The sequence below is a fragment of the Puntigrus tetrazona genome, chromosome 13 (genome assembly GCF_018831695.1).
Source record: "Puntigrus tetrazona isolate hp1 chromosome 13, ASM1883169v1, whole genome shotgun sequence".
Classification (NCBI taxonomy): Eukaryota; Metazoa; Chordata; class Actinopteri; order Cypriniformes; family Cyprinidae; genus Puntigrus; species Puntigrus tetrazona.
Window position 1 is genome coordinate 13,521,158 of NC_056711.1, and position 15,903 is coordinate 13,537,060.

The 15,903-nt window shown below is 37.4% G+C and overlaps 1 protein-coding gene across 4 annotated transcripts in view; it reads right to left on the bottom strand.

Moving 5' to 3' along the window:
• Positions 1-571: 571 nt before the first annotated feature.
• The window catches only part of LOC122356403 (SLX4 interacting protein), a 37,106-nt gene continuing 21,774 nt past the window's right edge, over positions 572-15,903 (bottom strand). For 3 of the 4 annotated variants that reach the window (XM_043255081.1, XM_043255078.1, XM_043255079.1), the window contains 4 exons: positions 13,642-13,719; positions 12,542-12,630; positions 4,120-4,217; positions 572-4,048 (listed from right to left, as the gene is read on the bottom strand). In XM_043255081.1, coding sequence (XP_043111016.1) covers positions 3,523-4,048; positions 4,120-4,217; positions 12,542-12,630; positions 13,642-13,719 — 791 coding nt within the window. In that variant the 3' untranslated portion in view covers positions 572-3,522. The remainder of the gene's footprint in view (positions 4,049-4,119; positions 4,218-12,541; positions 12,631-13,641; positions 13,720-15,903) is intronic. The other variant, XM_043255080.1, reaches the window with a different exon arrangement.

Here is a 15,903-nt window from a genome sequence, read left to right on the forward strand (position 1 = left end):
AAAAAAAAAAAAAGTACACATTTCAAATGTCTATATTTTTGTGGATACGTTTGAGTATCTCAGTGAGTCTGAAAAGTTTGCATAGTGTTTGCAAATAGTTTTAAGTGTTATTTTTGTTCATAATGACAATGCTCTCAAAGCTAAAGTAGTTGTTTCTTCCTTATCCAGCGGCTGTGGGGAAACTCTCTCTAGTTGGTTTTATTTCTAGTTCTGAACTGAAAGTGCCTTCACAGCTACGCACCACAGCAGTTGTCGGAAATGAGTATGAAAAATGGGGGGAAAAAAGCAAAAAAAATTATTTATTATTTTTCTTTTCTTGGGGCGGGATAGGTCGGTCAGCTTTCTGCTGCCAATATGAAGAATTGTGTCAATTTAGTGTAGATATGTATATTTTTTTTAATTAATCACTGTGTATATTTGATTTATTAACTTAATAATCAAGAGCCTTAAAATATCATTCCTTTTTATTTATATGTCCTGTCTAGTTTTGAAGGTTTTGATAGCTTTGTAAGCCTATAGCTTTGTTCAGACGACATTTGTTTGATGTTTCACATACCAAAATTACAGAGAGAAAAAAGCAGTCCTTTTTTTTTTTTTTCAAAAACAAGATGGGCATTTGTGTGCCTGAGAATTTTCTTTTTATACATTGTCAGATATTTCAATATTTGAAACTATTGTATGTATTTTGCCAACTCTTACCAACTCTCAATGCAGGCAATGTCAACATCATGACTGCTTTTTGTTTGGATACCTGGTGGCAGACACATTGCTTGCCACAGATGAAAGAAAAAAAAAATAAATCATTAAAAAAAAATCAAAAATAAAAGGGAACACGAGTCTTCTAGTTGCTTGTTGGTAAATCTGATTCACACAAATCATTTCTCTTCCGCTTCGGTTTGCAGTATGTCATAAGCTAGGCTGTGAATACTTGAACAGTAGGGGGCCAATGAAAACACTGTAGATGACTGCCTTGCTTTCAGGAGTCCGTTTCTATTGCTGTGCACATGTAGTGTTCTTTTCGTTATTCTTTTATATCGAGGCTCTCTAAAACACCAAACCGACAAGCTTATCGCATATTTGTAAATGCTATGAGATCATGGCAATATTCAATGTTCATATTTGACCTTATTGTAAATTTGTTTTTTAGTTTGTTCCTGGCAATATTTTTTGAATGTTATATTTATTAAACATTTTGTATAAAAGGAAAATTAAATGTTTGTTTTCGATTTGTGCTCCATTGTGCTGCTTTGGGAGTCGAATCCTCTCTTACGCTGACGTAATGTTATGTGAGGCACAAGGTCTAAATGTCTTTTCGTGGTACAGCCGTGCGGGTCTGATTGTGCTCTGTACCATGTGAAGGCTGACGCTGCGAATGAACCTCCCTCCCTAAATGATGAATGAGGTATTCAGTAAAAGAACTGCAGGGCAAAACACGAAGCTTATGGTGATGAGAAGAAGAAAGGGGTTTCCCAATGTTTTCCAGTCATGTATCATGTAAATTCTGTCATCAAGTACCGTCGAGGTGTTTTTTTTCCATATGATTTTTTTTCCTCTGTGGTACACAAAGAAGCCATTTTGATAAGCAAGGTAGCAGTTTTCCATGCACACTCAATGAGAACTGGAGGTTTCAAGATGAACAAAGACATCAACAAAATGGTTAATACTATTCGTGCCCTATATTCAAGTCTTCTGAAGTCATGTGATGGCTTTGTGAGAAATTGAAGCGAACATTGACTCAAGATTTTCTTATAATTGGTGAAATAGGTCCAATTTGTGAACGAATCATTCTTGTGAGTCACATCTTTTCAATCACTCAGTTGGTCCAGTTCATAAAACCTGTCTAAATGATTTATGAATCAGACTGGAGATAAACTCGCTGACTCAATTTGGTCGCAGCAGAGGAACACTGGCTAAAAAACAACTTAAACTTCCCTCTGTTTCTCACACAAAGGCTATTTAGAACTTCTGAACACTTTGGATATAATGCACAAGTAACTTTTATGATTATTTTATTGCGCTCTGTGTCATTTCTGAAACTTGAATGCATCCATCTCCATTCGTTGAAATTACATCAAAATGAATGCTCAGCACAGCCTCCAGAATTTCCTTTTGCTGTTCCACAGAAGAAAGGAAGTTGAACGGGCTTGGAGTGGGTTGATGACATTTTCTTTTATGGTTAAAATTGTTCTTTTTAAATTGACATGAAGTGAAAATTCTAATTTGTAAATGCGTGTTATTTTCCTGGCCTCAATCAAAATGTCAGAACTCAGTCTTCTCCTTGGTGATGTATGCTGGATTTCTCCAAACATTTAGTCCACTTAAAACCCAACCCATCTCAAAATCAATAAACAGCACTACATTTTTCCCAACCAACATTAATTTTTTCATTTTCAGTAATCTGTTACACTTGAATGCACACTCAAAGGTTGATCTCAAAGCGTTACAGTATATCATTCTGAGCACTATATAATTAAAAGAAATCAGAATTCCTTTATTATTATAGATTAAGTAATAGTAAAACAGGCAGTAGATTGTATTCCATTTTAAATGAATCCTTGGACCTTTAGTTTCAAGAATATCAGTGCAAACACTGTTTGATTAAGAACAAATGGTTTGCTATCTTTAATAAATTTCATGACATAAAATCAGAATATAAACTAAAATATGCTGTAATTCTAAACCAGAAGCATTCCGACTGCCACATTTTGGGATTATTACTGCACAACGTTTGGATATTCTGATAATGTTTTTATGACACATATCTATTATACTAAATACATAAACATCGAGTGATTTGTAAGCACGGCTGGAAAATAAAGCATGTGACTCAACGAATTTACGTCCATACATATAATCATCCTGCCATCACGCACTATATCAATGTCGACTGCACCCGTGATTAGCCAAATATCGGACACGAGCGCCACTACAGCGTTCCATAACGTTGTCAGTCATCCCGCAGCAGACTTTTAGCTGTTACGAAAAGCAATAACACATTTACAAATAATAACCGCAGGGAGACGGCAGTCGGCTCCAACGGTGAAAACCCCTGATCGCTTAAGGAGCGCGGTGTATGTGAGAACACAGCGAAATCAATCATGTGTTCAGCTGAAGCTGGAAGAGTGGAGATTTCAGACGGATGGAGCCAGAGATTTGGGCTTAAAGCCACAGTGTGCTCAATGGCTCCCGCTAGTCTGAAATACAAATCTTACGCCGAAAACGCGAACTGCATTTGTGTTTTTGTTTAGAGTGAAGTTACTGTTTGCTTGAGTTCCTTTTAAGCTGTTGCTAGTGGAGTCGATTCAAATATTTCAGAGCTTCTTGGTAATCTAATTCAAGCGTTTAAGCAGTTTCGAGTTTTTTACTTTAAAGGGAAAAGGGAAGTACTGTATGTGCAGAGACTGTGTGTGGTGAACTCTTGTGCAACCGCCGCTGACAGACAGTATTACAGTAGAAGTGTGTACTGTAACATCCATCGTGGTGGCGTCAGACATCCTCTCTCGTTCGATGCCGCTGCGCCCCTCAGGACTTCTTGAGCCGGCGTAATCGGGATGTTCTGGGCTCACCCCCCTTTCTTCCCTCTCTGGCGACAGATCTGGAACTAATAGAGGAGCCAGAGGATACGGGCTTGACGGATAGGCCTCTCAAGCTTGCGGCCAGCCCGCTTTGGTTAGTCTGTGAAATCTCAGGCTGGGGACTGCAAACGGAGTCTGGAGCTGCAAAGTCAGAAGAGGGGTTGTTGGAATCGCTTGATGCTGCAGGCTCTCCAAGACGAGATCTTTTTGTCTTTTGGCGGTCAGCGTCTTCTCCTGAGCTACTTGGGGTCCGTGTTCGTCTCTTCAGACCGGTAGCAATATGTGGTTCGGTGACCTCTTTACTGTTACTTAATTTAGATGACAACACGGCTTTCCCTGCATCCAATGACTCACCCGTGAGCAAGCTGCCAGACGATATGGTGACAGGATGACATGCTTCAGCAGACCCCTTCTCAGCTTTGTCAGCTTGATCATCTTGGCGTTCTTGGGGTTGGACTTTAGCCTGTCTGGCACTGGAGGAATGAGGAAATGTTACATGAAGATGTAACTAGATCACCGCAAGGTATATCAGAACAGTACTTACATCTTCTGAAGAATGGCTCTTTTCGTTACTGTGGAGCTGGGTAATGGATCTATCATCTTACCTGAGCCAGAAAAATACTTTGAATGGCTTGGTTCACTCTGAGGAGGCAAAAAAAACAACATTCAAGATGGTGGATGAAACAAAAGAAATCTTTATTATTAATCAATTTAATATTTATTATATGTCGTCTATATAGGTATCAGGTTATGGAAGAGAGCTACTCTCTCAACACCGCACAGAAACAAATTTAAATTATTTGTTTTTGTTTTTTTAAAGGACTCTAAGAGAAGTCCATTGTACTGACATGACTTAACGATATTTGGTGTAGCCATGGGAACAAATCCATGGGATGTTTTGTTTTGACGGCCATACCCAAGAGACCAAGCAAAAACACAAGTTTGTGTTGAACTGCCAATATTCAGAGGAAGATCTCTTTTTTTCCCTTTTCTTTTCTTGGTCATCAAATATCTGATCATGCTTATCAAAATATATATTAGTGCGGGTTTGCTTTTTTTGTGCATGATGTATATTTTATGCATTTGTGAGTTAATATAAATACTGTCAAAAGTTCCAATTTGGTTGAATGTGTTACATATTCGTGTTTGTTGTGGTTGTAAAATTGATACTAAGAAAATAAAAATATTCATTTTAATATTCATTGTAGATTTGAGACTTTCTCATGCTAAGAGATACCAGTAAATACCAAAAAAACAAAAACATCTTTTTGTAGTTATTTAAAATTATTCTTAAAGTAATATATCCATTGACCGTGTGTGTGTGTGTGTGTGTGTGCGCGTGCACATTTTGTGACATGAGGACACAATTCTGTAGATTGACATGGGTATGAAATTTTGTTATTAGGTATTAGAAGAATAAGGTGACTTATGAGGACATAACACGACACCTCATGTCCCCACTTTTCAAATCATACAGAGCGAATTTCTTTTTTTTGAAAATCTAAAAATGGCTATAGTTTCCTGCAAGGGGTAGGTTTAGGTGCAGGGTTGGTATAGGACAATGGCAGTATAAATAAATGTACAGTATAAAAACCATTACGCCTATGGAATGTCCCCACAATTCATAAAAACACATGTGTGCACGGGTGTGTGTGTTCATTACGACCTGGCTTGACCACCTGAATAGTTTGACAAACACTTTGAAGTCCTTGTTTTAGTACTAGCCATGCTTAACTGGGCAGCTCTGAGAAGAATAAAGAGATGAAGCAGCTTATTGAATCCCACCAACATACACCTTCAACAGTCCTAATGAAGCTCTATCAACAGAACAATCCTTGACTGAGCAAGAACAGAGCAGGTGCTTGTGGCCGCCGTCTTTAGGGGCACAGGATCATTGAACTGCGATTAACCGACACAAAACAATCATTCCAGTCCAAACTGATTGGATTTCATAAAAGTGTAGGTTTACCAACCGGCCTCTGAACAGGTTCAAGATATATAGGCTATTAGTTCTATTTTAGGAGCAAACGGCCAGATAAGCACAAGGTCCGTCAAGTCATTAGAGCAAAATGAGGAAATTGCAGAGGGATGTGTTTCATATGAAATGCACAGACATTGGCCTGAAGAAGGGGCCTCTATATACCTGTAGATAATGCCTTGTTTTATAGAAAAAAATGGTGAGGCCTAGTGGATAAGTATATGGGATTTCAACCAAAGGGTTTAGATGAGTTTAGAGGGACGGTGATATCAACAACAATACGACAAATATAAATGGAAACAAGGTAGATGGAATGACCTGTTATCCACTTTGCTCATCTTTGCTCTTAATCACTGAGAGCAAGTCACGCTGAATGAGTTCATCAGTGAGTGAATGAATCACACAAGAGAGGTGCACTTACTGCAAGCAAGTAATCCTGCAGCATGTGACTGTGGCACAACCTGTCAGATGACTATTAACGCTATGCTCTTTTGTTCAATATTAAATGAAGATATAAGTATTAGAAAATCTCACAAGACTTTGTTTCAAGTCAAGTTTTTATTTAATTGTATTCCTGTAGCTCAAACAGCGCAGTATGGCACTAGAAATGCCAAGGTCATGGGTTCAATTCCTGGGAAATGCATTAACAGAAAAAGTAACCTTAAAATTAAACCATGAGAGCTGCTTTTGTAAACAATACAGCATTTTCATCCCATGTCAAGCCAACAAAATCATTTCTTATGGGAAAATTGGTGCTAAATAGAAATGGAAGCCACGGTGGGTCTTTTAATAAATGCAATAAACTATTTGCGGTTTAGAGCAAAACACTCTGATGAACTTTTGCTAGCAATCAACAGCAGATGCCTTGTGTCTGGGAGTTTGTCAAACAGCTCTGGGAAGTTAACAGCAGCAAATCATTTTGACAATGACCAGGCAATATTTGAGATTTACTCAAAATCTAAGAAGTAATTTGGTTTACATGTTTTTATAGTATTTTATGTGCATGTCTCACTACTGAATAAAACATTTTATCCAAAGTCTTTTCAATATAGTTCAATATAATTCTCTTTTCACAATTGTGTTATTTTTGCTAGAAATTAGGTTGCTGTTCATATTGAATTGAATCTCATTGAATGGTTTAAAATCACTTGAAACATTAAACTGGTAAAATTACATTAAAAAAAAATTTTTTTATGGGTGCACTAACCTGACGCAGAATATCCGCAACAGAAACATTTTTTACAGTTTGTCAAGTTTCTACCAGTTTTTCATATCTACCGGTATACGACCCAAACGTCACAAAAATAAAAAATAAACCATGGAAAGAAAACCGAGGCCACAGACAAAAAGGGCCAATTCCGTCAAAGCTTTTTTCCCACAAGCAGTTTGAAAGCATCAGGTTTAGCAAGACTGCACATAAATCAGTGCTGCTTCACTCTAAATGGGCTGATCAATAGCTAGTGGGAAGGTTCACTTTAAGGTGCAGGGAAGGGTAATGCATGGGAAGATCTGAGAAAACAGTCTATGAGAACCCAAGAGACTCTCTGCGGTGTGTGTCCACCCACAGAGACAAGTATTCATAGAAAATCGTGTTGTAACGTGGGCCACTGATGTTTAAAAACAATCCATTTGCAAAGTCGGAGAGAGCAAGCTGCTGTCTCATCCGTGTAGACTGTTCCGTCCATGACCACCGTCTCTCGAACTCTCTCCTACACACACACTCAAACACCCCCCAACTCACCACGTCCCTCCTCCCACTGCTACCAAGAATGGACGGTTTTTAGGGGGATATCCAGACACACTAGTGCACAGAAACACACCCATACTCACTAACGATAAGCCCACTAAAAATAAACACACCCAGTGAGCGTGAATGGTACAGCGTGCGCACACACACACACACACACACGCTCGACAAAAACATGGAGGATAAGGGAGGAAGAACATTTGAATTTCAATACCTTCATATGCATTTTACAAACCTTTGGAAAACAGATGAAAGAGACAGTAACAATGGAGCAGTGTTTCTTTCCCAGAGAAACTCTCCCAAGAAGTAATTCTCTCATGTACTTCACTGGGATTCAAAGAAAAACATGGGAAAGGATAAGGATAAGAAAAAGAAATTTATGTCAGAAAGTTAATGGAGTGAGAAAAGGCACAATTTAGTGTGTCGTGTCTATGGGAACAAAGAATTTATAATTCTATTTACATGACAATTTACATATGAATGCAAAAGTTTGGCGTCATTAACACTTTTTTTCTTTTTGAAGATATTAATACATTTATCTACAAGCACCAAATCAGCATATAAGAATGATTTTAGAACGATCATGACACTGCAGTCTGGAGTAATGACTGATGAAAATGTATCATCTATGGATTTTAAAATAAAAATTCAAATTCATTTAAAATTGTAGTACTACTTCACATTATTATTTTCACTGTATTTTTCATCAAATAAACGCAGCCTTGGTCAACATAAGAGATTTGCAAATACATCAGAAAAAAAACCTTGTAACCATGTAAAAAAAAAAAAAAATGTAGATTAAAAAAATTGTAAAATAAAACAAAACAATAGAATAAACTATTTATTTCAATTTCAGTTTTTAGTTTTTTATTCAAATAAAATCATTTAAAAATATAAAATATACATAAAATAAAATCATTTCTGGCACAATAAAATTGTCTTTATTCAGGACTTTAGTTAATAAAATGATTGTGGTAGTAATCCAATTAACATCTATAATCAGTAGAGCCCTAATAATACAGACTCCATATACATTATTTTCTGATAAAATGTCAGAGCTGTAATGACCTCTACAGTTACAAAAGCATTATTCACTGCATACAACCTAGTTAAAAGTTGAAAGTAAAAGAAATTCAAGCTGAGTCCAGTAGGAATGCAGGCCATAAACAATTAATTATTATCTATTTATGTCTTCACACTAAATGATTGTTGTATATAAGCTAGAAAGTTACTTCTATCAACTACAAGTCATTTTTTAAAGGAAATGAGTCAGTTTTGACTCAAGATGACAAACTCAATCACCCTTTACGTTCCATAAGCTCAATCATAATGAGTTGTAAGCGCCGGCACGCTTCGTGGACACCCTTACAACGGCTCATCTGTACTAGTAAACAAACAAATATGTACCGTTAGTCATGTGACCTGGGCTCATTAGCCAATAGCAGATCACTGTTACACAAGCACCTGGAGGCCCACAGTGTGGGTACTGGAAGTGCAGTTACGGATCAGGCCAAAGACCAGTCAGGGAGAGATCTGTGGACTGGAATTTGCATGCAACTATAATGCCCTTGAGCAAAAGCACTACTGCAGATTTCGCTAAGAGGACTGTCCCAACAAGTGTACTGTACAGTTGTTATGATGAATAAAAATGCGGTCACACTAGATTGTCTCTCATTCACTTCTATTCATCCTTTATGAATGCAGGAAATTGCGAAGTTGAGCATAAGAAGATTAGCTTAATATTACAGTACATTAAATAAAACAGACCTTGGCTTCTGATTGGTCAATAACTATACCTTGTTCATTCAGTAGCCATGAGATCCATCTGCTATGAATAATGTCCTGTGAATATTAATGTTTGGAGATGCTAAAGCTTACCAGTGCAGCACCCACACTTTTTTTTCTACCATCATGGAAATTCTGAATACTGACAACATTGCGTAACATTGCTGTCACCACACAGATGATGTCTTTGGGGAGTCTTGAGTCTAACATGACAACGACTTGCTTACTCGAGAGCTTTGTTTCAGTTGGTCATCTAAACTAAATTTCTGTACACCACAGAAAGATCAAGGCCAACAAACAAATTTGAGAGAAACTACAACTTGGACTCCTTACAACGTATGTCACCTACACAAAGAACATGAAAAAGAACATCTGCCTGTTCTATGAATGCCAAAAGAAACTTTTTCTTCTTTTAGTCATAAAATACACGAATGGTGTATGTCTTCTGTAAGGACCTGTCAGAACAAAACCAGAGTACTGACATGAAGAGTATCCATAAAACACAACCACTCTAGAAATCCACCTCTTTGTTTCTTTGGAGACAAACCAGATTAGGTGACAATGAGTTTGTAAGGGCCAAGAAGCTCTTGAAATGGCAGTGTTCTGTGGTTTGCTGTTAGAAATTGTGAGAAACTGAGATAGGAGAGGAACAAAGAATGGATAAAGTTATGTCCATAAACACTGTAGCTCTCCCCAAAGGAGAGGAGGCTGTAAAAACACATCTGCCCTGAGCTTTGATCTGCTGAGTCATTACAAGGCCAGAGGTACAGAAGGGGTGACGTCAAAATACAAAACTCTCTATCCTTTGTGGATCAGAAAAGATGTAGTTCAATCAACATTTGACATTACCAACTCAAATGTTCGTTTGACAAAACACACCCAATTTCTAGTAAGGATGATCTGCTTGGCACCTTCTCAAAGAGTTTCAGGAAGTGCATTAAAAGGAAAAGGAAGAGACGTCTGCAGTCTCAGTTGTGATTACGTGATTCCGTGCTAACTGTGCACTGCACCCGCATCGCTTCTTTGCTACGCAACAGTGAAGGATCCTTCCCGTTCTACCCACTTCAGACCACACCACAGGATGTGAATCACTCAAGGAACCGTTAATCTTGTTCTGACAGGGTATACAAGTCACCTTCCAGTTCATGAAATAGCCCTTCCAGAGCCTGAACTGGTGATACCTGGTGAAGTACCTAGCACACATAATTGTTACATGCTCTATTGCTGCAAGGAACAATACGTTATATTGAAGTGTAACCTTGTGACCTTTGGATAGGTGTTATGGCAGCCTTGCGCTGCTGATATAAACTATGTTTTGCAAACTGAGCACTAAATCAAATGGAAGGACCACAGACAAATTCCCAAACTGCCTCAAAACATGTGGCGTCATTCAGACTCTCACTGTCAAGCTCTGCGGTGAAAGAAACTCGCCATAAACATATGACAACACTGGAAGAACAAATTCACCGAGCCATTATCATTTTCAAATTGAAATTCTGCATTGTATGTGACTCATACAGCTGAGCCGCATTTCTTATTAAGATTCATAACTTTCCTGGCTAACTTCAAGCAAAAAAAGAAAAAGAAAGTAACTGTAGGAAAAGGATCCTAGTGACAAATTAGAGCGGAGCAACTGAAATAATTGTTTTGTCATGAGAGAAACTGTAGCTCATTCTCCTGATGCACTCTCTCTTCCGATCTGCCAAATAGCGAGAGCACCACCGCAAGCTCCTGCTAACCCTTCCTCGCAGCATATACAAGAACTGAGAACCACATCCTGACGAGGGGAATGCAAAAACAAGGGCCCTGCTTCCCTGAACTGGAAAAGCGGTTACACAATGTGAACTTTTCACTGTCGAACTGGATAACTTCACTCAAATTATTACAATTCTTGCTTTCATTGAAAGCCAAAGCAACGCAGGAAAAAGGGCTGAAAGAAAACGTCTCAAAGAAAAACAATGGCAAATGATTCAACTCGAAAAAGTACCGACATTAATGGCAGGACAGATGGGAGACTGTCCTTGATGTCCACCCAAGGTGGGCGGCTCTGTGCGCATTTCCCAGGATTCTATTGGAAGATAGAGTAGGATCAACTGAGAGAGACTCATAGCGAAAAAGTGGACATGAAAAGAACTGAAGAAGATTTGAGTGGGGCGGAGAGACAACAGATAAGTAACTCTGAACACACAGCAGGAAGTCTGATCAAGGATGCTTTCACTTGGACATTCATGGCTCCAGAGATCCTACCACTGAGTATCCTGTTAAACCAAATCACAGTCTTCAGACCCACACACAACTGTTGCCATAAAAGTGGGTGAGTAAGAGGGCATGTGTGTGAGCCAAGTAAAATTGTGGTCTTGTTTCCGAAGCAAAATACATAGTGTACCAGTGATGCAATTCATGATTTCAAAATAAGTATCTTGCATTCAATTTCCTACTGTAGCATTAAGATGAATAACTCTACTTTTGTAAACATTGAATCGTCAGGGCACCATCTGAATGAAAGGAAAAAGTACAAAATTTTGGAATTGGAAAGAAATGAGAGTAAGTAAATTGGGACAGAATTTTTTATTTTTGGTTAATTGATGTTTGATTTGAATTGATGGGATATTTGCAGCATGCACGCTTTAAAATCTATTAAATATATATTATTAAATATATATAATTTCATATGATTTTTCAACGGACATTTCAGAAATGGATACACTCTTGAGAGTTTGTGTGTAGGCATATAGTAATTTTATTTAAAAAAAAATTAATAATATAAATTTTAGTGATGTAATTCTTAAAAAAAAAAAAAAAAAATAAATAAATAAATGATAAATGCTAAAATGCTGTTCTTTTGTGCATATAATTACAATAATGTGTATTGTAACTGCCTACAGTATTTATCTTTATATTTTCATAAACAATGGTGAATTAATGGCTATGGTATTAGGGATCAAATCCAATCATATGTGAGATTTATAAATAAGGCCCCAGAGCTCAACGTCTTAGGCCAAAGGAATTTAGTGGTCCACCTCAGAGAGCAGTATAGAGTCTTACCAATAAGCCCCTTCCAACTACTCTTTTGCCGCTCCATAATAAGTGAGATGGGAGAACCAAACGCATAGGAATTAACTACATGAGTCCAGAACTCACTTCATGGTGTTCGCAGAGAATGGGTTCAAGACAGCATACATTAAAGACACATGTACTTCATTTTCTTACATTCTCCATACTTTATATAAAGAGCTGGAGAATACAAACTGTCCACAGAATAAAATCAGTTTGCCCCTTTAAAGAGCTTCTACTTGGACAGACAGTTTTTTTGTAGCCAACTCTTTTTTAAAGAGGGTCATCTGACTGTAGTTTAACTAAATTTATTAAAGTAGAGTGTAGTTTGGCAAGCTAGGTTCAAAGTAGCTTCTCCAACACTGATTATAAACATTATTTTATAACATAAGCAGCTCTTACCACATCCAGGTTCATGTTTCCTCTGGGAAGTGCAGAATTCTCTGGAGGACTGGCACACACTACAACACGCTCAGGAAACACACGCAACTCTGTTAAGGTCAAACAAAAATAAAGATTAAGTCTTAGCTGAAGTGATGTGGAAGCCATTTAGCACAATATTTTATACTGTAATTTTTCTGTTTGAAACAAAGGAAGAAATGGGAGGGGAGATGAAAATATGCATGATATTCATATAAAAATTTCACAGACATCTGATGTAAAAAATGGGAGTAAAACCACTAAGACGAGAAGAGCATCAACAACTTAAAATGACCTCAATGCCCTCTTCATGGGAAATGTTGAAAAAGCTTTGTTGTTTTTAAGAAAATGGCTAAGCTGCCATAAAGTTGAATGTAAACTTGACGTCCCCGCTGCCCCTCAGTCAATAAAGTTTCAAATATGTAACTCGATATAAGTAAAACAAACCACATTGTTTGATGTATTCCGGTTTAGTTCCTTCAAACTTGGCCAAATTTAGCCTGAAAAATGAAGGCCAAGCAAATTGTTGGTCAGTTACTTTTCCTTCTTATTGTTTTTCCTAGATCACTTAAAATAATCTATACACGACAGCCTTATTAGTCTGTATGTTTCTTCTTCGTTTGAGACATGTTAAATATAAATCATGTAGAATGATGACTGTAATTCCCTTCAGAGTCTGACATGCTATATCTGTAAAGATACAGTGAAGCTTTATTCTGAACATGTTTACTATGATAAGCAAACCACATTTTCCCTGTGAGCTGCTGTCAAGCCAGGCTCGGGTGGACTTGGATGTTGTCTCAAATATTTGTTGAGCTCTGCCTCTATTAGGACGGAGTGCATTCGTCTCTAACTGTCTAGCCAGATATAATGGGTGCCAACTTAGTGAACATATTTCAGTTGACTTTTTCCAAAATAAAAACGATCCAGACAGTGACCTCCGACTGAGCCTGACAACTGTACGAACTAATAACAACACAGGTGCTTCTGATACAATCGTCTGTTTCATGAGTCAATTTAATGTGGAAAGAAATACTCAAACCAGTCTTTATTAGTCAATGGGAGAAGAGGAAATAAACTACCTCTGTAGTGCTGCCTGATAATGCATCTCAGGTTGACGTGTCGTTTCATGAAGTGCACCGCCAAGTGAACATTCCCACCTACAAAAGAAAACATTTCATGGAGCAAATCCACTAATACTCAGAAAACTTTCGCTGGTGATATTCAAACAGTGACGACTTGTCACGGTAAGCTAATGATAAAACAACTGCATTTAGGACTGCCTGTTTGTTTAAACAAATCTTCATTTACGCATGAGGAAACACTTTTCTCCAGAAAATAATTTTAATGCAAATCAGCACTGTATTAAATCATAGTCTGTGACACATCTTCTAAACATGGACGTTATCAATTATATATGGCCATGCAAAAAGACGGAACAAAGGCTGTTAATGTCCGCCAAATATGACACCGCACAAAGGCGGTTTAGTGTCTGAAAAAATACCAAAGCATTTAAGCAAATGAGAATGAAGCCTCATAGTTCAGGCATAAACGTAAGCAGTGCCAGGGGCTTCTTGGCCTTTGAAGTCCTGACTGAATGCTGAAACTATTTACAGCCTCTAATGGTGAGAGAGTTTTATGAATTCATGCTCCACTCCTTTAAGAAAAACATATAATGTGCCACTTTGCCTGCATAACCTGTATTTAAGACTGCAAAAATCTCTAAATACTGGATAAGCGGCTTAACATTTGCACTGAGAACTTATTATTCCCACTGGAATACCCAATTGTGATTGGTCAATCGCTGAAGTCTGAGGTCAAATGTTTTAGTGTGCAACTGCTACTATATAGTGTATCATGCTGTGCTAGTGTAGTGACTCTTGTGCATTGATCAATCTTGTTTTTTCCCCCTCACAAAATAAAATACTTTGTCAACATTAATAGGGATCATTTATAGTCAGCAGGTAATTATCACAAAACAAATGTGATATGTGATAAGTCCTGATCATTCTGTTCTGTTAGCGTTTATTTTGCAACGATAAGGTGACAGCTGAATAAATGAATAAAGAATAAAGATTTATCGTAACATTTCTGTTTGCACAGTTATGTTCACACAATGGAACAAGTGAATAAATAGGGTGTATGCAAAGGCTAATCAAACTGCTGAAATGCACAAACCAAGATTAGTTTGTGACTCATTCAGGATCGACATCCTTCAACAAGAAGAATCAGAACTGAAAAAAGCATACTGGATATTACCAACAGATGCATTTAAGTTAAAGAGATCATTAACCCAACAATGAAAATGTTAGCAACATTGTCAAAAAAAAAATAAAAAAATCAACAAGACATTTTCACATTAGAGCTTCTCTCTTTGCCATTAGTCTGGAATCAGTTTTATAATCTTAGGTTATTAAACACTATATTAGACAATTTATATGAATATGTGACCCCGGACCACAAAACCAGTCATAAAGGTTCCATTTTTTTTTTTTTTTTAAATGAGTTTTGTAAATCATCTTAAAGCTGAATAAATAAGCTTTTCGTTTCTGTATAGCTATACGATATCTAGCCAAGATACTATTTGAAGATCTGAAATCGGAGGGTGACTAAATATTGAGAACATGGCCTTTGAAGTTGTCCAAATCAATTCCCCAGCAATTAACGCATATTACTAAGTTTTGATATATTTACTGTAGGGAAATTTACAAAATACCTTCATATGTTCATATGTGTTTTCTTTAACATCCTAATTATTTTTTGGCATAAAGAAAAAGAAAAATTGCTTAAAATTATTTAATTTAATTATTTTTCTTCATGTTGAATAAATTGTAACCAAGCACGTTTTTTCAGTAACTATGATTCAGATCATGCAAATCAAAATCAAATCAAGTGTGAAGACAGCCCATTGTGTGATTATATGAAGCCATCAATGATGTCAACATTAATCGTTCGTTCACCGTTGTAGTTGCCAGAGAAACCATACCAATTCACTATTAACATGCCAGGAAAACAAGTTCATTCAACCCTCCTAGTGTTGGAGCAACGACCATTCTGTTTTAATTTAAGAGACAGCGGGCAAAGGAAGCCTAGATCTGTTTGTCATTGTCCAAGGAATGCAAGATCCACTAGACGCGAAGGCAGAGCACTGTTGCTTAATCTGGGAGGAATTTGTCGGCAAGAGAGGGGGCCTGGTGAACATGCTAGATATCTGCTGGTGCAGCTGTAAACAAGAAAACAGGCATGGGAATCCATCAGCTCTCACTCTGTGCCCTGAATAGAGCCCTCAACCTCTCTGACTGTCTGTGAGAGACTGCCCTAGGCTGCCACAGGACCATAAAATA